Source organism: Podarcis muralis, chromosome Z (assembly GCF_964188315.1).
Source record: "Podarcis muralis chromosome Z, rPodMur119.hap1.1, whole genome shotgun sequence".
Taxonomy (NCBI): domain Eukaryota; kingdom Metazoa; phylum Chordata; class Lepidosauria; order Squamata; family Lacertidae; genus Podarcis; species Podarcis muralis.
The window spans coordinates 3,276,661-3,300,816 of NC_135673.1; the positions used below are offsets into that span (position 1 = coordinate 3,276,661).

Consider the following 24,156-nt stretch of genomic DNA (forward strand, 5'->3'; position numbering starts at 1 on the left):
GTGCTTGTGCTGGCCAGAAAGGCTCTTTTCTTTTCTTTCTTTCTTTTTGTGATATGATACTTTATTTAGAATTCAACATTAACAAAGAAAAAAACCACAGTAGTTGCTACATCAATTCCTTTACAATTAACCAATTTTAACAATATATAAATAGTAATAAAAAATTACATAACATCACTTTTAACTTACGGAGGTTTTCATATTACACTTTTGTCTCTTTCTTAATATATCAAAAAGAGAAAGACCAAGAAGGGAAACAGAAAGAAAGAAAAAAGAAGAGAAAGAAGAAGGGGGAGGGAGGGTGGAGGGAGAGAGGGAGGGAAGAAGAAAAACAGAGCTCTCAGAGTAGCTGACACACACTCAGTTAAAACTAGACAGTCCCTGTCCACAGGCTTGCAGTCTAAAGAACAGAATATAACATGGCACACAAGGGACAAGGGGGGGCATGGAATCACACTTGGGCACCACTCTAAAACAGTTGTTCCTGTAATGACCAAATGCTGGCGCTGTTCAGTGGAAGGAGGTGCTTAGTGCAGCTGGTCTTTCGGCAAAGCATCCCATCTCTCCTGCTGAGGCAGCCTGATGGAATGCCTGCTCCCAGGGGACGGCTGAGGGAGAGGAGGACGGAATATGTGTCCAAGGGTTACGTTCATGCTGATGGTATGAGTTGTTGTTGTTGTTGTTGTTGTTTTCTTAATGGGCCAAGGCAGTTTTCTGTGGTTCCATGAACAAAAGCCTGCGGCCCTCTTGATGGCTGTGTTGGCAGGGGCTGATGGGAGATGTAGTCCAAAATGGCGGTGGGTGGGTGGGGACTCCAAGTTGGCCAAGGCTGGAATAAACCTGCCCATTGGACATGGGAGCAAGCCCAAATACAGGAGAACAGCCAAGTAGTGAAGCATTGGGTTTCTGAGCTTATGCTGTAAGATTCCCAAGAAATGTTTATTGATGGGTGGCTAAATAAAATAATAGAATCTTAGAGCTGGAAAGGACACCAAGGGTCATCAAGTCCCTCCCCCCACAATGCAGGAATCACAGCTAAAGAATCCCTGACAGGTGGCCATCCAAACTTTCTTTGAACATCTCAACTGAACTGTTCCATTGTCAAATGGACCTTACTGCCAGAAAACTCTTCCTGGTGGTTAGCCGGCATCTCCTTTTTTGTTGTTTAAATCCATTGGTTTGAGTCCTACCCTCCAGAGCAGCAGAAAACAAGCTTGCTCCCTCCTCCCTGTAGATATTTGAAGATGGCTATCTTGTCACCTCTCAGTCTCCTCTTTTCCAAGCTAAACATACACAGCACCTTCAGCCACTCCTCATAAGCCTTAGTTTCCAGACCCTTGATCATCTTGGTTGCCCTCATCTGCACAACTTCCAGTTTGTCAATATCCTTCTTAAATTGTGGTACCCAGATCTGGACGCATGACTCCAGGTGTGGTCTGACCAAGGCAGAAGAGAGCAGGACTAGTACTTCCCTTGATTTGGACGCTTCTATTGATGCAGCCTAGAATTGCATTGGCCTTTTTTAAATTTTTGGTTACTTTGAGTTGCCAACAGCATTCTGCTGCCTGTGCCTTACAAAGTTCAGCTGATACAACAGCAGCAAAATTGACCCAGTGGGTCTCTTCTGAATAGTTTCTATCCAAGAGCTCTGATTGCACTAAATAATGATCTCAGGGCCAGCTGCAAGGAATAGCAAGCAGGGAGTAGGAAGGAATGAGATAGGTTTTAGGTTATGTTATGCCTTCAATAGGTTATGTTATATTCTGGATTATGTTATGTTTTTATAGATTATGTCTGAATAGGATGAGAGTGATGGAGATACGTGCAAATGTGTATGTGAACCCGGTCTTTGGGTGGGTGTTTGATTTTCGTTGTTGTGTATACAGTGTATATACGGACAATGACAATAAATTTATCTATCTATCTATCTATCTATCTATCTATCTCTTCCTACATTCCCATATGCCCCACAGGACAGATAATCTGGATTTCTGAGAAGGGGGAAACAGAAGGGTTAACTGGGAAGAAAATGCTCAGATGCTTCCGGTCGCTCCCTAGCATGCCCCTACAGGCAGGGACCTCTCTCTTTTTAAGCGCTCTGTTCCTTTGATGGTAGCTTTCTAAATAAATAATAGTTTATCTTTCTGTGTAAGTCTTTAAGTTGCCAATAATGCAATTGTGGCAAAATCTTGAGGGCCGTTCTTCTAAGTGGGGAGGGCAATTTGAAGCAAGTGCATTTCATTATGTATTCTTCTGATCAGGGAGAATGATTTGATGCAAATGCACTTGATGATAGAATTGTAGAATTGGAAGGGACCCAAAGGGTCATCTAGTCCCACTGCCTTCTTTCTACCCGGCCTTTTGGCAGACATTGCTGAACTTTGCCATCTGGGAATGGATCTGAGATTGCCTGGCAAATGGAATCTCTCCTACCCCCTCTAAGCTTCTTATCATCATCATCATCATCATCATTTATTATTTATACCCCGCCCATCTGGCTGGGCTTCCCCAGCCACTCTGGGCGGCTCTCAACAAAGTATCAAAACACAGTAATGCATCAAACATTAAAAGCTTCCCTAAACAGGGCTGCCTTCAGATGTCTTCTAAAAGTCTGGTAGTTGTTGTTCTCTTTGACATCTGGCGGGAGGGCGTTCTCTAGGATGGGTGCCACCACTGAGAAGGCCCTCTGCCTGGTTCCCTGTAACTTGGCTTCTCGCAGTGAGGGAACCACCAGAAGGCCCTCAGCGCTGGACCTCAGTGTCCGGGTAGAACGATGGGGGTGGAGACGCTCCTTCAGGTATACTGGACCAAGGCTTATCAGTGTCCTTCCTATCCCACTTGACATAAAACTGGTGAGGGCACCTGCGCGGTAGTGCCTGCTAACTCAGGGGGCTATCAGGGAGTTGTGAGTTCAGCACCACATTCTGGTTGCATGGCTTTGGTGTGTCAAAGGCCCATGCACCACACAAGGAAATTCTCTGGGCAAACGCCCTCCACCTCCCAAACAGTTTAACACCAAGTAGTAGTAATAATCAATTATTCCACTGCTGTTCTTGTGCTCATCACTTCTCTCTTAGCTTCAGGATTCCTCACCTGTAATATAGGTGTATGGATCAATTCAGGGACATTGTTGCCCTGCCCTCTTTTGCAGTGGGCACTGGATCCCTTGCCCCTTCATCCCTTTAGTGGTGCAACTCCTGCTTTGCATAAAAAGCTCACAAGTTAAGCCCCCAGTGGCCTCTCTAGGCAGTGTTAGGAGAATCTCCCTGCCTGATGGGTCCCTGCCAGTCAGTGTAGGCAATACTAGCTGTATGGACTGCATAGTCTAATTATTGACAGTGCAGCATAATTTTTTTATGCCCTCATGAAAACTCAACAGTGTCTCAGTGCACCTTTCTCCTTAATATATCCATTTCTGTATGTAGTTTCCCTAATACAATGCATTTTGTTTTGTACGTTACAATATGAATTACTTAATGCGAACTTCCCCCTGATATATGCATATTTGTGCATGGTTTTCACTCTGGCCTTTTTGACTGGCCAAAAGGCTGCACTGCAGGATTCAGGGAAACAGAGGTTCTGATGCACATCTCTTTTTCAGTTCCCTTCTTGCTTCGGGAAATGTGAATTGGGTAGGTTTGCATTTACATGAGGACCGAATTCCTCCTGCATCTCTCATTGGCGATGGGTGTTCCCCTTCTCCACCCCCTGCAGAAGCCTTGTGTGTTTCAGTTCCCTGTTCTTCATGGGCATTTGGTGGGTTTTGCCTTGGCAAGCAGGAGGGAGAAGAAAGGACCTATTTATAGAATGGCTGTTCAGTCCATAGATGGTCAAAAGGACAGGAACCGTTGAGAACCCTGCCGTTCTCCTGCCATGGTCTGTTTTGAGAAGGAGCTGTGGGTCTCTCTGCTCAGGTGACAGCTGAATCTTTCCTGACGCTCTCTGGCAAAGAGCAAAGTCCAGGATATCAGCTCTGAAGTGAGTAGCCTTGTAATCCCTGTATGGAAATCCTGCACTTGAAGCACAGTTAAGTGTCGGCAAAGCTCAGCTTGCATTTTAAAAGACAGGGGTGTGGCGGCTCCATTCCCCATCCCAAACCAACAGGAGTTCTGTCGCTTAAACCAAGGTATATGAGAGCTGCCTGCTGGTATTCAGAAGAGGGACGGTGGCACTTGGCATGTGCTCAGAGGCTACTCCCCTTGCTCAGAGAAACACAACGGGATCCAGCCCCCAGGGGATCCACATTCAGTCCTGGTTCCTTTCTGTGTGTACATTTGGAAAGCCTTTACCTATAGCCTCCCTAAATTAAATTAAATTAAATTAAATTAAATTAATTCTAATTTAATTAAATAAATTATATTTATTTTATATATTCATCAGTATTTTTTAAGCCTACCATCAGTCTTGGGGCCGCATGCATAGTTTTCATAGAACCATAATGTTGGAAGGGACCCCAAGGGTCATCTAGTCCAACCCCCTGCAATGCAGGAACCACAGCTAAACTATTCATGACAGACGGCCATCCAGCCTCTGTTTAAAAGCCTCCAGTGAAGGAGAGCCCAGGTACCCACTCCACTTCCTCACATCAACCCTGCAAGGTAGGGGGCGAGAGAGAAAATGAGTGACTGTCCTAAATGTCACCCAGTGAGTTTCATGATTGAGGGAGGGACAGTAACAGTAAGGGTGTGGGCTTTTAGGGGATAATCACCACCCAGGAATTATACTTACCCCCAAACACCTTTCTTAATTTTTATTTTATCTCACCATTTGCTCCTAAACTGCAATTGAAAGAGGCTCTGCAAGGCAGGGAGGAGGACTGAACCCAGAGATTGCTCTTCCACCATGGTTGAAAATGTACCGTATTTTTCGCTCTATAAGACGCACTTTTCCCCTCCTAAAAAGTAAGGGGAAATGTGTGTGCGTCTTGTGGATTGAATGCAGGCTGCGCAGCTATCGCTGAAGCCAGGAGAGCAAGAAGGATTGGTGCACCAATCCCTCTTGCTCTCCTGGCTTCAGGGATAGCCACGCAAAGCCTCTTGAGCAAAGAGGGAGCGCTCCTGCCTCTTCGCTCAAGAGGTTTTGCATTGCTTTCTTGTTTTCCTCCTCTAAAAACCAAGCGCGTCTTATGGTCAGGTGTGTCTTATAGAGCCAAAAATACGGTAATATTTATGAGAACAGAAGGAGAGCCGGCTGGGTCAGGCCAGGGGCCCCTCCAGCATCCTGTTCTCACAGTGGCCAACCAGATGCCCCAATGGAAAATCCTGCAAGTAGGACCTGAGCGCCAAAGCCCCCTCCCCTTCTGTGTCCCCCAGCAATTGGCATTATTCAGAAGCACCCAGCCACCCAGGTTGGTAGCCCCCACTGCCTCCTGCAGGAGGGAGTTGCGTGGCGAGTCCCCCCCCCAAAAAAAAGTGGAAAAAATGACACATGACACAATTATTAAGGTTAATGGGCTAAATAAGGCCACAACTTTTATTGGTAACAGGTGATGAGCAGTATTGGCTTAGGCATTGGTCCTAACCGACTATATCCGGCTTCAGCCCATCCTCTTGAAGTCTGGGAAGGGTTAACCACCAGTAGGGAGAGTCCTGCTGATGCACATCAACTAGGAACTCCCCCAGGGTCACTGATAGGGGGCGTGCCTTAGGCCCTCACCTCCATAGGCTTCGGACAGGGCTACGCCACCCGGAATCCTTTATCGGACTACCCTTCAATATGCAGGGCAGGTGATGGCATAACCTCCCCTCTTCCATCTACAGAGCAATACCAATGCCTAACCGCCAATACCAAGAAAGTTGTGATGATTTGCTATGAGGTAGGTGAAAACCAAGTGGCTGGTGCCAATTTGCCAAGTGGAAAAATTCCTACCTGGCCCCTCAACGGCGACCAACCAAGGTCCATAGCAAGGTCAAAGAATGAAAACCTTATAGGGCGGAGAAAGCAGGAACAGCTGGTAAGTGGCAAAGAGGGAGATCCCCGGCTGCGTCCTGCTTTAAATAAGGCAAGCCACATGCCCAGAGCCAGCCGATTGGTTGGCCAGGAGATGCCGCGACTGGGAATCCCCCCAATCGCCCAGAGGGGCCGTGAAGCCCGCAACTCCACCTCCTCCGAAGGGCAGAAGTGGCTTTCCACAGTTGGACTTTGCACTGTGTGAAAAAGAACTTTCTTTTATCTGTCCTGAACCTTCCAGCATTCAGCTTCATCAGATGCCCACCAGTTCTAGCACTACGAAAGAGACAGGGAAACTTTTCTCTTTGTGCTTTCCCCATGCTATGCATTGTTTTATAAACTCCAATCCTGTCTCCTCTTGTAAGGTGTTTAAATATAATACTTACCCATTGATCCCCATTTGATGACACACCCATGCCTGCTACCTCTTGGTTGGGTCGGACAGGTGGGTTTTTCCTCTTGCTGGATCTTCACAACAGCCCTGTGAGGTGGTTTAATTTGTGAGGCAGAGAAGAGTCACCTTTTGAGTTTCAGGGCTTGCCCGTCTGTAATCCAGAGTTCCTTCTGACGCTAACACCCCCCTCCCCTTCTCTCTTTGTGCCCAGTATGGAATTGTCTTGGATGCCGGGTCTTCCCACACTGCCATGTTCGTGTACAAGTGGCCTGCAGACAAGGAGAATGACACCGGGATCGTTAGTCAGCACAGCATGTGCGATGTAGAAGGTAAGTGTGGCTTGTGCGCAGGTAGGCATCCCAGCCTTCAGAGGGCGCTCTACCTTTACTGCAGCTCCCATCATGCTGTTAACAGAATGGGAATGAATTGTAGAATTGGGGTGTTGGGACATCTGGCTGGCAGCTTACCTTTAAAAATCATTTTGAAATTAGAGGGTTCTGTCTGTAATTGGAGGCAACAACATTCAGTTCCTCAACAGATGTTGCGGTTTGTTGGCAAGTTAAGGTACCGCAGGTCCTAGGTTTCGCAAGCTGCAAGCTGATTACCTTAAATCTTAGCTGGTCAGCTGGTTAGGCTTACGAAAGATCTGCTTGTTGCCACAGCCTGGAACTTGTTAGAGGATCCTCCTTTAACTCAGACCCACCTGTATCTTTTCCGCACCAAGGAAACCTATTTTCTCAAAGCAGAATTAAGTCTCACTTTAATTACGCAATTAAAATTGAAGCGATGGTCTGCTCTTGTCCTTGAAAAGCTCTCTGGCGCAGTGACAGAAAATGACCTGCCCCAGGAGAAAGCAACCTCCTGCATTTCTACCTGAGGGAAGATAGGAGAGAGCAGTGACTCATAGAGGGGCAATGGGAACTCTGGTCAGAAATCGCCATTCTTCTTAACAGGGCTCAAATTGCCTCTGAGTAAGTGATGTGGCAGAATTATCTGCAGCCCTGATTGGAAGACACTTGCAAAGATGCAGCAGACAACGGCCTCTCCTGGTCTGCCCCACAGAGGACCTTAAGGTCCATGAATAATCATAGTTTAGAGGTCCCGGGTCCTAAGGAAGTCAGGCTATCCTCCACCAGGGCCAGGGCCTTCTCAGTGATGGCTCCAACCTGGTGGAATGCTCTGTCCCAGGAGACTAGGGCCCTGCAGGATTTAACCTCCTTCTGCAGGACATGTAAGACAGAGCTATTCCACCTGGCTTTCAATTTGAATTCAGCCTGATCTTTTATTCCCCTTCCTTCCCTCCTCCTCCCCTTTTTATGAAGATTACCCGCTCTGGGATCCCACAGCTAATTCTCCCTTGGTCTCCTCGCTGGCCCAAACGGGACTAATTTGGCCAGCTAGCCCTGGTGATCGTCTAATGTTTATTGGACGGATTTCCCCCTCTAAATTGATTTTTGAATTCTGAATTTATTGTTATTCATGTTTTGTACTGTATTTTATGCTATTTTTTGTTGCATCAATTAAGTGTTTTGAATTTGTGGTTGGCTGATCTGAGCCCAGTTATCTGAACTGGGAAGGGCGGGGTATAAATAAAAATTTATTATTATTATTAAGAGCACAACTTTGGGATTCCATCTTGCGCAATGTGGCACTTGTTCCTTCTTGGGTCAAACTGCTGGCGCCTGCCTTGGGAGTGTGTTGTGGCGGCTGGCTCTTATCTGGCCATTGTCTGAGCTTTCCAATCTGGCTTTTGTACAGTGGGCATGCCACAGGAGAAGCTGGGTTGGCCAGTCCACCATTTTCTCCCTTTCCCTTTTCCCACGGAGCGCCAGACAAAGAACCAGCCTCGCCCACCTGCTTTGAAATCTTTAGTGCCAACTTCCTTTTCTTTTTTTAAGGCAATGTGGTCTCTGTTCCAGAGCTGGCATCGGCTGGGCAAATGGCACAAAAGGCCCAGGTGCTTGTTTTCAAAACACAAAATAATATGTCACAATGGGAGGCCAGGCAGAGAGCCAGGTGGGTGCTCTGCCCGTGCCAAACCAACAAATGGTTTTGGGATCTAGAGGGTGGCTCAACAGGGCGTGATTCGGCAATGTAAAGGGCACAAGTTAATCTCCTGGCCATTTCATGCTGGCTCTACACAGCTTTGGGGAAAGCTAGGAGGACTTTGGGATGTGGGTGGCGCTATAGGTTAAACCACAGAGCCTAGGGCTTTCTGATCAGAAGGTCGGCAGTTCGAATCCCCGTGACGGGGTGAGCCCGTTGCTCAGTCCCAGCTCCTGCCAACCTAGCAGTTCAAAAGCACGTCAAAGTGCAAGTAGATAAATAGGTACTGCTCCAGTGGGAAGGTAAACGGCGTTTCCGTGCACTGCTCTGGTTCGCCAGAAGCAGCTTAGTCATGCTGGCCACATGACCCGGAAGCTGTATGCCGGCTCCCTCGGCCAATAAAGCGAGATGAGCGCCGCAACCCCAGAGTCGGCCACGACTGGACCTAATGGTCAGGGGTCCCTTTACCTTTACCTTTAGGAGGACTTTATCCAAATGGTGGTGTAGTAAATTTCGTCAAACCATGCCACTGTGATGTTTAAGGCAACTTTACTTGCTCAGAGCAGTGGCCACTGGGAACCCACAAAAGTGGAACCCCCAGCCCCATAAATTACACAGGTTTATACAGAGACATTCCCTCCATATGGTGGGGAGGGCCAGGGGTGCTGTAGCCCTGGGCACATGATTTTGAGGGGGTGCGAGCCAGGCTACCCCACACATGGATCGCCGCCCTGCCTGCCGCCAGGGGTCTCTGGGCCCTGACGCCTGGCCTGGCCTTGCTGCTGGGCCCTCCAGCCCCCTCTCTGAACAGCCACCCAGACAGCGTTGGAGTGATTCTCCTAACGATATCATTGCACACACTCTGCTGTCATCTTCTCACATGTAGGCTCCCTATCAATGTGACCTATGGAAGAGTCATAGCTCAGCTGACAGAGCACCTGCCTTGCAAGCAGAAGGTTGCAGGTTCAATCCCTGCCAGCATCTCAAAGTAGTGAAAAAATGATCCTATGCTGCTAATTCTTGTAGTAGACCAGTATGAAGTAAGCAGCGCATAAGCGGCACACAAAACACTAACAAACCATTCTACGTTCTAAATCTTATATTAATAATCCAAAAATGGAGAGGACAAGGTACAAGATCTACTACAGAAGCCACAAACAGAAAACTCATTCAAATTGTGTCAAACGAAGTGTCGGCGATGTTACGTTCAAGGGTTAGATATCAACGAAGATAAGATATCAACGAAGATATCAACGTTTGATCAAACTTACATTTGTTGATATCTACAGGAGCCTGGCTAAAGGAACTTTAAAGACTGAATCTTCCTTTTGGGCACAATTTGAATGAGTTTTCTGTTTGTGGCTTCTGTAGTAGATCTTGTACCTTGTTCTCTCAAATTTTGGATTATTAATATAAGATTTAGAACGTAGAACGGTTTGGTAGCATCTCAAAGGGGGGCTAGGAGAGACTCCCTGCCTGAAACCCTTGAGAGCTATTGCCAGTGAGTGTAGACAATACTGAGTGTAGACAAGACCAATAGTCGGACTCTGTATGAGGCAGCTTTCCATGTTCTACGGTAATCTATATACAGTGGTGCCTCGCAAGACGAAATTAATTTGTTCCGCGAGTTTTGTCGTCTTGCAATTTTTTCCGTCTTGCGAAGCACGGTGTCGGGAAAGTTTTGGAAAAGCTTCAAAAATCACCAAAGTCTTCAAAAACCTCAAAAAAGGCTACCACACCGTGTTCTATGAGTTGCTCCTCAGTCAAGTCGCAACTGTATTAACGGTGTTAAGAAAAAGGAAACAAACTTGCAAGACGTTTCCGTCTTGCGAAGCAAGCCCATAGGGAAAATCGTCTTGTGAAGCAGCTCAAAAAACAAAAAACCCTTTCGTCTAGCGAGTTTTTTGTCTTGCGAGGCATTCGTCTTGCGAGGTACCACTGTACCCAAACAGGAAAGTAAGGGCTCATCCACACTTCCGCTTGTCCCGCTGCTTTCCCCCAGGAAAACCCATTCTTTACCACTGAATTGGAACAAACATCAATCAGGTTTCCCCACAGATGAACGTTTGCTCCAATTCAGCTCCAAAGAGTGAGTTTCCCCAGGGAAAGTGGCAGAACAAGCGGAAAACTGCTTGGACATGTGCTTTCTAGGCCAGGGACCAGAGGAAGTGTGGGTGAACCCTAACACAGAGAGTCTAATTTCAGATGTTCTTTGGAACGCTGTCTCAAGGGGATGGCCATGGCTCAATGGTAGAGCATCTTCCTTGCAAGCAGAAGGTCCCAGGTGTTCACTCCTCAGTGGCATCTCCAGGCTCCCTGTCTGAAATCCTGGAGAACCTTCTACCAATCAATGTAGACAATACTGAGCTAAATAGACCAAAGGCCTAAGCAGATTTTTATGTTCCTGCTTATGCCTACGTCAATACGGCCACCCATCACACCACACCACCCACCTGTCAACCACTTGATGTCACCAGTGGCACCAGACGATTGACACCTGCAGAGTTCAGTGGCGGTCACTGTGTGATTGGAGGTGACAGAAGCCTCTTCTGAAGATGGACTTTCTGTGCCATTGGCTGATTGGCGCTGGGAATGCACTTCCAGAGAGGCTCCCTGTGACCAATGACCAACTGGCATGACCAGTACCACCTTCTCCTTTGAATGCCCATCCCCTACTGTGCCCCTAGACTGGGAATGATGGCTTTGTCTCTGGTTGAATCCACAGGTGGTGGCATCTCCAGCTACGTTGCAGACCCCTCAGCAGCTGGACGGAGCTTGCAGGCGTGTCTTGACCAGGCCCAGGATGATGTTCCGAAGGAGAGGCATGCAGCCACCCCTCTGTACCTGGGAGCCACGGCCGGCATGCGACTGCTCAAGTGAGAACTCCATAGCCTAGCCTGGCGCCTCGGGGCATTTTTTCATGCTTCTATCATTGCCATGTCATCCTCATCACTGGTTGTCATGGCTGCAGCTCCCCAGGAACTGGCTTTCAGAGGTAGACTGCCTCTAAAGCTGGGGGCTCCAGACAACCATCATGACTGGCTGCTCCTCCTCCCTTGAATTTGTCTAGTCTCTTTCTGAAGCTACCTAAGCCAGTGGTATCTTGTGGCAGTGAGTTCCATCGTTTGCTTGAACCTGCTGCCCATCAACTTAATTGGATGATCCTCAATTCTAGTATTACAAGGCGGGGGAGGAACTTCTCTCTCTCTCTCTCTCTCTCTCTCTCTCTCTCTCACACACACACACACACACACACACACACTTTTATAAACCCCACTTGGATCCTCCCACTATCTTAGAAACCGGTTTTCTGAGCCCCAAAGCTTTGGAGCTCTTCTTCACGGCATCAAAATTAGACTCCCTGAGGCAGCTGTTTCCTTCCTCTCTGGGCAGGTCCTAGACCAAAAGGTGCCCAGCTGAGTAGCATCTCTGTGACACACACACCACACACACACACCCCTTTCATGCATTTTAACTTTTGAATATCACATGCATGCTTGTGTGTTTGCATGTGTGTTTAAAATTTGCAATTGTAACCCACTTTATTATTTTGGAGCATGATTTATCTCTGCCACATAGGATTACACATTTATTTTATTTATTTTGTTTCATAAAATTTATACCCCGCTTGATTGTAAAACACACACACACACTGCAAAACAGTTCACAAAAAAAGAAAAATCAATAAAATTGTCAATAAGAAAAACAATTTAAGACTTTCGGAAAGTTAAAATAACAATAGAGTAAAAGCAAATCAAAACTTTGCACCAACTCTCTAAACATCTGGGTAGGCATAGCTGTTTTTTCAGAAAAGCACAGTGAAAGTTCCTGCCAGATATCAAGAGGCAGGGAATTCCAAAGTGTAGGTGCTGCCACACTAAAAGATCCAATTGTTACATTTGCACACGTAGCTCTGATCACAATTTCTCATGCCCACAGTTTCTTTGAAGACCATCACCAGTGCCCAGTGAGTAAGCTGTGTGCACATGAGCAATCAGTGTGTGTGCATTGGGGTTCTAACAGACCCCCAAAACGGTTAACAATATGCTTATGATAATATTTTATTCTCTTGTTAATTATGCTGTTTCGACGGCTCATTTTATATTTGACTTCCTTTCACTTTGAATCTTTTAGATTATATTTTAGTTTCCTGTTGCTTTGAATGTTGCTCTGAATGTTTGACTTTCTTCAGCAGTGTTTTATTCTGGATTGTTTTATTTGATGCTTCAGTGTGGTAAACCGCACTGAGGTCCCCCCCCCACCTAAAAAAATTAAAACAGCATAGAAATGAAATGAATGAACAACAACATCAACAAGACAACACTGGCCATCCAGTTCAGTTTTGCCTGCTTTGCACTATTTGCTGTTGAGTAGGGAGAGATGCAGGTGGCGCTGTGGGTTAAACCACAGAGCCTAGGACTTGCCAATCAGAAGGTCAGTGGTTTGAATCCCCACGACAGGGTGAGCTCCCATTGCTCGCTCCCTGCTCCTGCCAACCTAGCAGTTTGAAAGCACGTCAAAGTGCAAGTAGATAAATAGGTACCACTCTGGCGGGAAGGTAAATGGCATTTCCATGCTCTGCTCTGGTTCGCCAGAAGCGGCTTAGTCATGCTGGCCACATGACCCGGAAGCTGTACACTGGCTCCCTCGGCCAATAAAGCGAGATGAGCGCCACAACCCCAGAGTCAGTCACGACTGGACCTAATGGTCAGGGCTCCCTTTACCTTTACCTAGGGGGAGTTGAAGGAAGGGCCTTAGTTCAGTGGTAGCATCTGCCCTGCAATCAGAAAGTTCTGGGTTCAATCCCTGTCATCTCCAGGTAGGGTTGTGGGACACCCCCTGCCTGAAACCCTGGACAGCTGCTGCCAGTTAGTGCAGACAGTACTGAGCGAGGTGGACCAATGTTTGGACTCAGTATAAGGCAGCTTCCTATGTTCCCATGTTTCTGCACCTGTGAATCTAGCTGGCTGCTTGGGTCACTGGTGTCCAACTTCCAGCCTGATCTAAACAAATGTTCTTGTTTTTTGGGCAGTCTGACTGACCCCGAGGCTTCGGACAGGGTCCTTGCAGCTGTGAGCTCCACTATGAAGCAGTACCCCTTTGACTTCCGTGGAGCGAAGATCCTGAGCGGAGAGGATGAGGGTGTGTTTGGCTGGGTCACAGCTAACTACCTCCTGGAGAACTTCATCAAGGTAGAAGAGTCTTTCTTTCTTTCTTTCTTTCTTTCTTTCTTTCTTTGACCCCTTTTTACTATATTAAACGTGAACTGAAGTCATTCACTGCCAGGTGTGGAACAGTGAGACAGTGGAACAGTGTGAGACAGTTCAGTTTCTGCCCCAAAGGCTTTGCATACAATGGTTAAAGCCGGAGAGGTTCCCTCTGGGTTCTGCTGGACTCCAACTCACATCAGCTCCTGCCTGCAGGCCCAGTGCTATGGGGTGAAGGGAGTTGGTCCACCAACATCTGCCAGGGCACAGGTTCCTCATAAGAGAAACTCACCATGCAGAGAAAAAAGCATGCCTTCTAGAAAGGATGAGCATTTGGGTGCTCTGGTAAACTTAAGTCAAGAGCCACCAGGCCTGTTCTGTACTTTGAAGGCAGCTCCTTTAAGATGACCATTCCTGTTCCTTTTAATTCAGTACGGATGGATTGGACAGTGGGTCCATCCCAAGAAGAAGACCGTGGGCGCCATGGACCTGGGAGGAGCTTCCACCCAAATCACCTTTGAGACACCACAGTTTATCGAGACACCTGCCAACGAGGTGATGCTGCGGCTGTACGGACAGACCTACAAGGTCTACACACACAGTTTCCTCTGCTATGGCAGGGACCAGATCCTGAAGAGGCTTCTGTCCAAGGTGCTGAAGGTAAGGGAGTAGGGTTGGAGGTGAGACATCTGGAGGCTGCCATCCTAGTACAAAATTTCCAGTGGTAAGAGGCTCCCTCTGGACTTTCCTTCATTGGCTGTCTGCCAGGGATTCTTTAGTTGAGATTCCTGCATTGCAGAGGGTTGGACTGGGTGACTCTCGGAGTCCCTTCCAACTCCACAATTCAATGATAGTACAAACTCCAGGGGACGCGGGTGGCGCTGTGGTCTAAACCAGGGCTTGCCGATCAGAAGGTTGGCGGTTCGAATCCCTGCGACGGGGTGAGCTCCCTTTGTTCAGTCCCAGCTCCTGCCCACCTAGCAGTTCAAAAGCACGTCAAGTGCAAGTAGATAAATAGGTACCGTTCCAGCGGGAAGGGAAACGGCATTTCTGTGCGCTGCTCTGGTTCACCAGAAGCGACTTAGTCATGCTGGCCACATGACCTGGAAGCTGTATGCGGACAAACACCGGCTCCCTCGGCCTATAGAGCGAGATGAGTGCCGCAACCCCAGAGTCGTCCATCACTGGACCTAATGGTCAGGGGTACCTTTGCCTTTACTTTTTACAAACTCCAGAGAATCCCAAAGGGCCTGGTGTTTGGTTGGTTGACTCAGACTGGTTATTTTCACCCACAACAGGCCGAAAGGTATGTTCTCCAGGTGAGCAACCCCTGCTGGCCCACAGGATACTGGAAGAACTTCACAGCGGCAACCATCTATGACTCGCCATGCACTGAAGCGGAGAAGCCGACCAGCTACTTCCCCACCGCTATCGTCAACATGAGCGGCTCTGGAAATGCAGCCAAGTGCCAGCAGCACGTGGAGAGCCTCTTCCAGTTTACTCCGTGCCACTATTCCCACTGCTCCTTTGACCAAGTCTTCCAGCCAAGTGTCACAGGGAACTTTATCGTGAGTAGCTCGAGGCGGTGGAATGTCATGGGAGAAGGGAGGCCTACTTTGAGCCTTGGCTCAGATAGCAGGACCAGTATTCAGAATACACAAAGTACAGATGGGAAAGGGTGCCTCTGGGCATGTGTAGAGCACATTGCACTTGCCGCCAATTAATCAGGGTCTTGCAAAGGATTTAAGGGGAAGGGCTGCGGCTTAGTCTTAGAGCGCTTGTTTTGCATGCAGCAGGTCTCAGGTTCAGTTCCCAGTGGGATCTCCAGGCAGGACTGGGAAAGACTCCTTGTCTGAAACCCTGGAGAACTGCTGCCACTCAGTGTAGGTGATGTTGCGCAAGATTAACTGGTCTGAATCGGTGTAAGGCATTTTCCTATTTTCCTTAGAGGAAGGGGGGACAGTGACCTCCAAGTCATAGTTCAGCCTTCAGCCCTCCACCCTGATCTGGCCAAAACTTCTATGACTACTCATATTTTTCCTAGTTTCTAATCTTCAAATTCTGTGAACCCGAACACTGAAGTTGTTAGATTAAACCATAGCTGCATGCTTTGCAGGGAGCCAACTTGAATAAAATATTTCAGAGGTGGGGGGAGTCCGCCGATAAACCCTGCTCCACGTAATAAATAACAAAATGCAGTGCACACACACCATTTGAATGGCAACCCCCATCAACTTTGGGGGTAGTGGTGGCCCTCTCAAATATTTTATTGGGGGGCTGAAGGGACCTTGGCCCCTAGGAGTTGGCTCCTATGGTGCTTTGTTTTGTGTGTCTACTTTTATTGGTCTGTGAACAATTCATTCATTTGGATTTCTTAAATGAATACCTGCCTCTCTGTTTCCTAGTTTCAGGGATTTTGTAAACTACTGCCCCCTACTGGGGAATGTTTGAATAACACCCCATTTCCCCCTTAACAATTTGGTATATCATTTGCTTGCACTATTGGTCCATGTGGTGTGCATCTTGGCCCCCGTAGACTTTTAATTCTTAAATTTGGAAGGTGAGAAGCATACATGGGCAGAGAGGGGGTTATTTAAGTACATTTATAAAACATGCAGCATTATAAAACAAAATGCATCTCAATAAGACACCTCCATGAATCTCTTCTGTAGCCGTGGTAACATTTTGCCAAATTAGTCCCTTCCTTCTGGAAATGTTTTCCAAACTCTCTTCTGCATAAAATGCATTTAACTAGAAAACTTAATGGATTCTAGCATTTCCCAAAACTTACCATGACAGTTATTGGCTGTCAGGCCTATTTATGTAATGAAAACAACATTTTGCTATCCATATATTGGCAGCGGCCAACGGGTTTAAATAATAACCTCTGCTCGATTTGGATGTTTCAGCAACTTTGTGGCTGATTAAGCCAATAACTGGGTTGAAACGAATAAACAAAAAACCCATTACAGTCTATTGCTCATGACAGTGGTCTAGCGGGGGGGGGGGGGAGAGCAGGGGGGCTGTGTCCCCAGGTGCAGAATCTTGGGGGGGACCAGGTGCCCCCCTAATGTGCTTGGTGTGCGAGCACCTGACTGCCAGGTGACTGGGGTTGCGTGAACACAGACAGGTGGCCGCTTCCATGCCAGGCAGGGATGGTGCAGAGGGTAATGTTGTGCCCCCGACTAGTGGTGGCAATGGTGAGGGCTGGGTAAGCAGGCTCCATCCCCGCCCTGGGGGGGGGGGTACACACTTGCTCCCGCCCCCCAGGCTCTGTCAGACAGTACTACGACCCTGGCTCATGAGTCCTAACCTCAGCGTACGACCACAAGATATTAAGTAAAACAAGGGCATTAGAAGAGCTTGCAGCCCATGTAGTCCAGCATGGTGTCCTCAAAGTGGCCGAGCAAAATAATCATAATATAATAATAATTTATTATTTATACCCCGCCCATCTGGCCGGGCTTCCCCAGCCACTCTGGGCGGCTTCCAACAAAATATTAAAATACCGTAATGCATCAAACATTAAAAGCTTCCCTAAACTGAGCTGCCTTCAGATGTTTTCTAAAAGTCTGGTAGTTTTTGTTCTCTTTGACATCTTATGGGAGGGTATTCCACAGGGCGGGTGCCACCACCGAGAAGGCCCTCTGCCTGGTTCCCTGTAACTTAAAAGTCTATTATGAGAAGCCCACTAGCAGGACCTGCGTGCAAGAGCCGTCTCCCCTTCTGTGCTTTCCAGTAACGTGTCATGGCCTGGCTGGATGCAGAGAAGTGGTGGGAGGCAGGGGAAGAAGGCTCAAAGCCAGGGGATTGGTGTCAGGAGGACCCTGAGTGGTCAGAGGGAGAAGAGGGAGCAGACTGGGAGGAGGAGGTGTCAGAAGCAGAAGGGGGGACTGGGTTTGGTGAGAGGGAAGAGGCGGTGGCAGAGCACAGATCAGACTCCAAGGCAGTAGCTGATGCCAGGGAGTCTCCCACTCCTGCTTTGGCCAGCAACCTTCCCCTCTGGTCTCCTAGAACACACAGAGAAATGCAATGTGCAGAGACATGGCCTGAGACTGTGTGGGAAATTTCCTGGAGAGGAGGAGTCCTAGTGGGCCCCTGGGAAGGGGGGGGGACACCTTCAGTCCTTGCAACTGCTTCATCAGGGCAAGACCTCCTAGAAAGCGTTGCTGCGACCACTGGGCTGGAGCTGTGGTCTGTCTCCTTGAATGAAGAATTAACTTCACTGGTCTCATAGCATTTATGGTACTGTTGCTGACCTACACCTGACTCCGGCCCTGACACAAATGGTATTCAGAAGCATTTCTGCCTCTGACTGTGGAGTCAGAGCATAGTCATCATGGATAGGGGCCACTGATAGCCCCTCTCCTACATGAATTTGTCCTCCTTTAAGGCCATCCAAGTTGCAAACCAGCAGTGCCTCTGTGGGAGGGAGTTCCATGGTTTAAGTCCCTTTTTTTTAAAACAAAAAAAGAAATAATGAAATGAAATTGATTATTATAATGACCAGGAAGTGCGATCAGTGGTATGCCACACCCTCCTCACCTTCTTCTTCTCCTTCCTCCTCCTCCTCCTCAATAGGCCTTCTCTGCCTTCTTCTACACTATGGACTTCATCCAGTCGCAAATGAAGAGACATGTGGCCACCCCAAGCGACCTGGAGCAGGCTGCTAACGAAATATGCAGCGCAACTTGGTCCGAGGTGGGTTTCCTCGTAAGGGGGGCTTTTCCAATGCAAACTGAAGCACGCACCAGACATTTAGGTCCTGGTGGTTTAAGAAGAAATCTGATATTTCAAAAGATTTCAGTTTCAGCTGTAGGGTTGCATGGTGTATAGTGCAGACACATCCAACCTTCTTAGACCCAGGACCCAGTTTTACCAAAACATGCATTTGGAGGACCCATATCTTAGTCTTTTATCTTATATTTCTGCTGTGACTCGCCTTGGATCAGGCTGTGACCCACTGGCAGGTCCCAGCCCACCAGTTGAAGACCAGTGGATAGTGTTGGGGCAGGATCCTGAGCTGCGAAGCTCACATTGAGTGACTCACTCTCTCACTCACTTAGCCTAACCTACTTCCCAGGGCTTTTGAGACAAAATGGTGTGTGGGTATGGGAGGGAGAGGAGGAAGAGGAAGAGGAAGAGGAAGAGGGAGAGGGAGAGAGAACCTTGTGTGCCACCTTGTGTTTCTTGGGGGAAAGGCAGAGTGTAAGTGGAGCAAGGACCATACCTGTTGTGATTCCTTCATCACAGGAGGTTGAAGTAGGTGGCCCTTTGTCTCCCTTCCAGCTCTTCAATTCTGTGATTCTATGGTTGCTTTCCTTCAGGACCAGGAAAGAGGCAAAAACAGGGACAAAAGAAAGATACAGCCATGCAAAATTGAGGAAAGGGCAGAGGGCTCTGCAATGCCACTTTTTGGATAACTGGAGATGTCCTGGAAGCTGGGAGGTTAATTCTGTGGGTGACATAACCGGGATTAGAAGACAGCTCTTAACACAGCAATGAGGGATCCTTTTCAGCCAGATGGCTGCATTTCCTCACAGGAAACCCCCAGGCCAGTGAGTCTGGGATAGGAGAATGTGTTGACCAGGAGGAGTACCCTGTGAGAGCCAGGAACACCCTCCCCTCAGGCGGGACAGGACCCAAGAAGGTTGGGAGGGGGCAGTCAGAGTTGTGCTTTGCATTTGAGAAGAATATCAAGCCTTTTCTCTTCCCTCCTCTCTTCCTGCCATGCTTCTGTAAATCTAGCTTCTTGAGAAAGCACCAGGCCAAGAGAAGAGGCTTCCCGATTACTGTTCAGCGACCACCTTCATCTACCTCATCCTCACCCGGGGCTACAAATTTGACAACAGCACCTTCCCCAACATCGCCTTCCAAAAAAAGGTAAGAACCTAAGAAAAGGCTGCTGGATCCGGCCAAGGGACCATCAGGTCCAGCATTCTGTTCTCACAGTGACCAGCCAGGTGCAAGCCGGGCCACTGCACAAGAGCCCTCTCCCCTCATGAGGTTGCCAGAGGCTGGTATTCAGAAGCATTCCTTCCTCTGACGATGCGGAGCAGAGCCACCCAAATTGGTGGCCATCACTTCCTCCTGTGGGAGAGAGTTCCCTAGTTTAACTAGGCTCTGTGTGAAGAAGGACTTCCTTATATCGGTGCTGGATCTTCCAACTTTCAGGTTCATTGGATGTCCACGGGTTCTGGCGTTATGTGAGAGGAATGAAAGCTTTTCTGCGTCCACTTCTATCATGTCCCCCCTTACTAGGCTTTCCTCTAAACTAAAGAGTCCTGGCCACCATGCCATTAAAACCCTATGATCTCACTTTAAACAGTGCTGGCTTCCCCAAAAGAACCCCGGGAACTGTAGTTTGTTAAGGGTGCTAAGAGCTGTTAGGAGGCCCCTATTCCCCGTCTCAGAGCTACAATTCCCAGAGTGGAACTTGAAGGTGGTGGAACACTGGGAATTGCAGCCGAGGGGAATGGAGGGGTCTCCTAAAAACTTCCAGCACCCTTAATGAACTACAGCTCCCAAATAATTCTTTGGGAGAAACCAGCACTGTTTAAAGGAGTATCATGCCCCTTTGAATATATGGTGTGAATGTGGCCCAAGTCTATAATACAAAGTGTGCCTAAGCACATAATTTGAATTTAGATGTAGACCTAGGTAGAGAATGATCTATATTTTAATTAAACATGTTCATTCTGTTACCGCCTAAGTTTATCTTTTGCTGCTTGCTATCTGTCTCAGATTCCAACCAACGTGTTTCAATAACCAATATGAGCCTCCCCACCCCCAACCCCCCCAAAAAAACCCAGTTGTGCTTTTGGTAACCTGTATTCTGCCTGTAAAAAAGCAGTTGTGTTCTTAGCAACATGAATTCTTCTGGAACATGCAGGGCCCTGTTGTTTGATGCTGATGCAGGGAGCTTTGAGAGGGGACCTGCTGTTCACTGTGGTCCTCGAGCGAGGGAGCGCTTTGTAGTGGAAGTAGCCACAGGAGAAGCGTTGCCAGTTGTGTGAGTCTTTTTACAACAGTTTCTTTGTTCCTACATGCAGGCTGGGGACACATCCATCGGCTGGGCCCTGGGATACATGCTGAACCTCACCAACATGATTCCGGCCGAGGAGACCGGCTTCTGGAAGGGCACAGCGTACGGCCCCTGGGTTGGCGTGGTCCTCCTCTTTGTTGCCATCATCCTGGTCACTGTGGCAAGCATCTTCTGTCTGCTGAGATCCACCAGGGGACGGGGAATGATGTAAAGGGCAGTCCTGAGCAGGTGGGAGCCCAGTACGGTGGGGTTTATGTGAAGATGGCGGGTCTTCCTGGGCCACATCCAATGTCCAGCCTGACCCTATGGCTTGTTGGCTTGGATCCCCTGTGGAGATCAGAACCCATTCCTCACATGCCCCACACCCCAAACCACAACTACAGCCTAGAGGGAGAGGAGATGGAGAGTGATGCTGGACAAAGGAACTGTTCATCTGAGGCTTGTGACGAAGCCCTTGTTTGCATCCAAGAGTGCTGCAGTCTGAACGATCGACTTCCCTCATTTCCTTCCATTGTTGAAGAGCCAGTGAAAATCACAAGGAGTGGTTGTGGTTGTTCTTGTTTTCTTTTCATAAGGACTCCAGCTCAAAGCAAGGTTTTCTGGACTTCCACCCACTCCTCTGCTCTGCTTGCATATCTGTTACTTATTGAAGCTCAGGGACTTATTGAATCTGCCATGAATGCTTTGTTCTTGGTGAGGCTCCAGCCCTGGCAAGAAATGTTGGGTGGGGGGATAGATCAACTTTTTGCATTACAAATAGACCAGTGTGGCTGAAATCTGGCACTGTGGATAAGCACCAGGTGTGGCATAATTTGCACCAGTGATGTGGGCACCTGTGGTTCTGTTTTCTTTGAGCTCCCCCCGGGCCACCTTACCATTGAGCAAAGCGAGGCAGCAGGTGCGGGGGGCTGAGAGGCAGCAGAGAGACCTGCGTGCAGCTCAGCGGTAGAGCCTTCTTTACATGCAGAAGGTTCAGTCCTTGGTTACACCTCCATATAGGACTGGGAATGTCCCCTGCCTGAACCCCTGCTGTCAGTCAGTGTGGACAAGGCTGAGCTAAGTGGATCAGTGACCTGACTCAATAGAAGGTCACTTTCTAAGTTATTGGCCCCTGAGCCAACTTGCTGCCCATGGGAGCTTTGGAGAATGCTGCCATGGTTGAAGTAAGATGGGACAGCCACTCTAGTCAACTATCCAGGAGTGGGATCTCTCGCCTTTTACCTCAGGCAGCAAAATGTCTGCCCCCCACCTGACTTCTTAAAGCTTCTTATGGTGGTCTGCTAACATTGCATTCAAGAGTGTCATCCAAAATTAAACACCAAAGACAAATCTTGAATTTGAAGCCTACCCATAGTAGAGACTTCAAACTGGTTTAGTCTTCAGTCCTGAACAGTACTCACTTACCTGGGCATAAGCTCCACTGAACTTAGTGGGACTTGCTTCTGCGTAAATGTGGGTAGCAGGAATGCACCACTGATTTTTTAAAACAACTATTATTGTTATTGTTATTTGCTTGCTTTCCTGGAAACTCTGAACTGTGCAGATGGAGGTGAAAGTGGGTTGAAGGTCTCTGAAGGAGGAGCTGCAATTCCAGGAGAAGGAGATCACTATGTTTTTCATGAAAAATTGCTCCGCCAATATTCCAGGTGGGGCAACTGGGAAATTGCATTTAAATATACTGTACTAACTTGATTTGAAATAATTTGATGAGGGGTGGAGAGAGAAAACATCAAATTTGCCCCCACATGTGGCTCATTTATTCCAGGATCCTGGTCTCACAGTGGCTAACTGGACCTTGGTGCAAAACAGGCAAGCTTTCATTGGTTTCTTCTCCTTAGCATATTCTGCACTCTTAAAACAAAATGCAGCTGTATGTGTGTGTGATATATTCCATCTGTTTTCCTTTTAAAGAAAGACACTGCACGTCTTAAAAAACCACACAAATAAAAACATCTCATGGATACCAACATTTGGTGTGCTCAGCTGAGGAGTTAGTTATTGATCATTGTGAGCCCCTGGTTTGCCTCCAAGCAGAGACTTCAGCATCAGGAGAGTGACAAAATATTTTCTACCATTAGAATCCATTGCTTTTAGGGCTGGTTTCCAGACAGATTCACTGGTGTTGTGGAAGAAGGAGCCTGTCAATTTCAGTTGCTCCCAATTTCTCATTCCCTTCATTATGTTGAATTTGCTCCATTTTTGCATGTTTGTGATTTGTTTATTAAAAAACACATTAAAAATTCATATGCATTTGTGTTTCGTTTCTCCTAACAAGAGATTTTTGAACACAATCTTGTCTAATAAAATGCACTGCTGAATGCTACTACTCCAGACATTTCCCTGCTGATGATGATGGTGATGATGATGATGATTTATTATTTATACCTCGCCCATCTGGCTGGGTTTCCCCAGCCACTCTGGACAGCTTCCAACAGAATATTAAAATACAATACAGTGGTACCTCGAGTTACAGATGCTTCAGGTTACAGACACTTCAGGTCACAGACTCCGCTAACCCAGAAATAACTCGGGTTAAGAACTTTACTTCAGGATGAGAACAGAAATCGTGCGGCTACAGCAGCAGTGGGAGGCCCCGTTAGCTAAAGTGGTACCTCAGGTTAAGAACAGTTTCAGGTTAAGAACAGATCTCCAGAACAAACTAAATTCTTAACCCAAGGTACCACTGTAGTCTATTAAACATTAAAAGCTTCCCTAAGCAGGACTGCCTTCAGATGTCTTCTAAAAGTCTGGAAGTTGTTTTTCTCTTTGACATCTGGAGGGAGGGCGTTCCACAGGGCAGGTGCCACTACTGAGAAGGCCCTCTGCCTGGTTCCCTGTAACTTGGCTTCTTGCAGCGAAGGAACCGCCAGAAGGCCCTCAGCACTGGACCTCAGTGTCCTGGCAGAACAATGGGGGTGGAGACGCTCCTTCAGGGATACTGGACCAAGGCCATTTAGGGCTTTAAAGGTCAGCACCAACACTTTGAATTGTGCTCGGAAATGTACTGGGAGCCAATGCAGATCTCTCAGGACCGGTGTTCTGTGGTCTCGGCAACCGTTCCTAGTCACCAGTCTAGCTGCCACATTCTGGATTAGTTGTAGTTTCTGGGTCACCTTCAAAGGTAGCCCCACATAGAGTGCATTGCAGTAGTCCAAGCGAGAGATAACTAGAGCATGCACCACTCTGGCGAGACAGTCCACGGGCAGGGAGGGCCTCAGCCTGCGTACCAGATGGAGCTGATAAACAGCTGCCCTGGAAACAGAATTGATCTGCGCCTCCATGAACAGCTGTGAGTCCAGAATGACTCCCAGGCTGCGCACCTGGTCCTTCAGGGGCGCAGTTACCCCATTCAGGACCAGGGAGTCCTCCACACCTGCCCGCCTCCTGTCCCCCCAAAACAGTACTTCTGTCTTGTCAGGACTCAACCTCAATCGGTTAGCCACCATCCATGCTCCAACCACCTCCAGACACTCACACAGGACCTTCACCACCTTCACTGGTTCTGATTTGAAGGA

General features: G+C 47.9%; 1 protein-coding gene across 3 annotated transcripts in view; it reads left to right on the plus strand.

Moving 5' to 3' along the window:
- The window catches only part of ENTPD2 (ectonucleoside triphosphate diphosphohydrolase 2), a 39,587-nt gene extending 16,704 nt beyond the window's left edge, over positions 1 to 22,883 (plus strand). The window contains exons 1-9 of one of the 3 annotated variants that reach the window (XM_028715369.2): positions 566 to 660; positions 6,555 to 6,672; positions 11,115 to 11,265; positions 13,422 to 13,581; positions 14,029 to 14,256; positions 14,895 to 15,164; positions 18,178 to 18,297; positions 19,345 to 19,479; positions 20,649 to 22,883. In XM_028715369.2, coding sequence (XP_028571202.2) covers positions 631 to 660; positions 6,555 to 6,672; positions 11,115 to 11,265; positions 13,422 to 13,581; positions 14,029 to 14,256; positions 14,895 to 15,164; positions 18,178 to 18,297; positions 19,345 to 19,479; positions 20,649 to 20,852 — 1,416 coding nt within the window. In that variant the 5' untranslated portion in view covers positions 566 to 630 and the 3' untranslated portion in view covers positions 20,853 to 22,883. Of the gene's footprint in view, positions 1 to 565; positions 661 to 6,239; positions 6,395 to 6,554; positions 6,673 to 11,114; positions 11,266 to 13,421; positions 13,582 to 14,028; positions 14,257 to 14,894; positions 15,165 to 18,177; positions 18,298 to 19,344; positions 19,480 to 20,648 lie in introns of those variants that run through there. The other 2 variants (XM_028715368.2, XM_028715367.2) reach the window with 2 other exon arrangements.
- Positions 22,884 to 24,156: the final 1,273 nt, after the last annotated feature.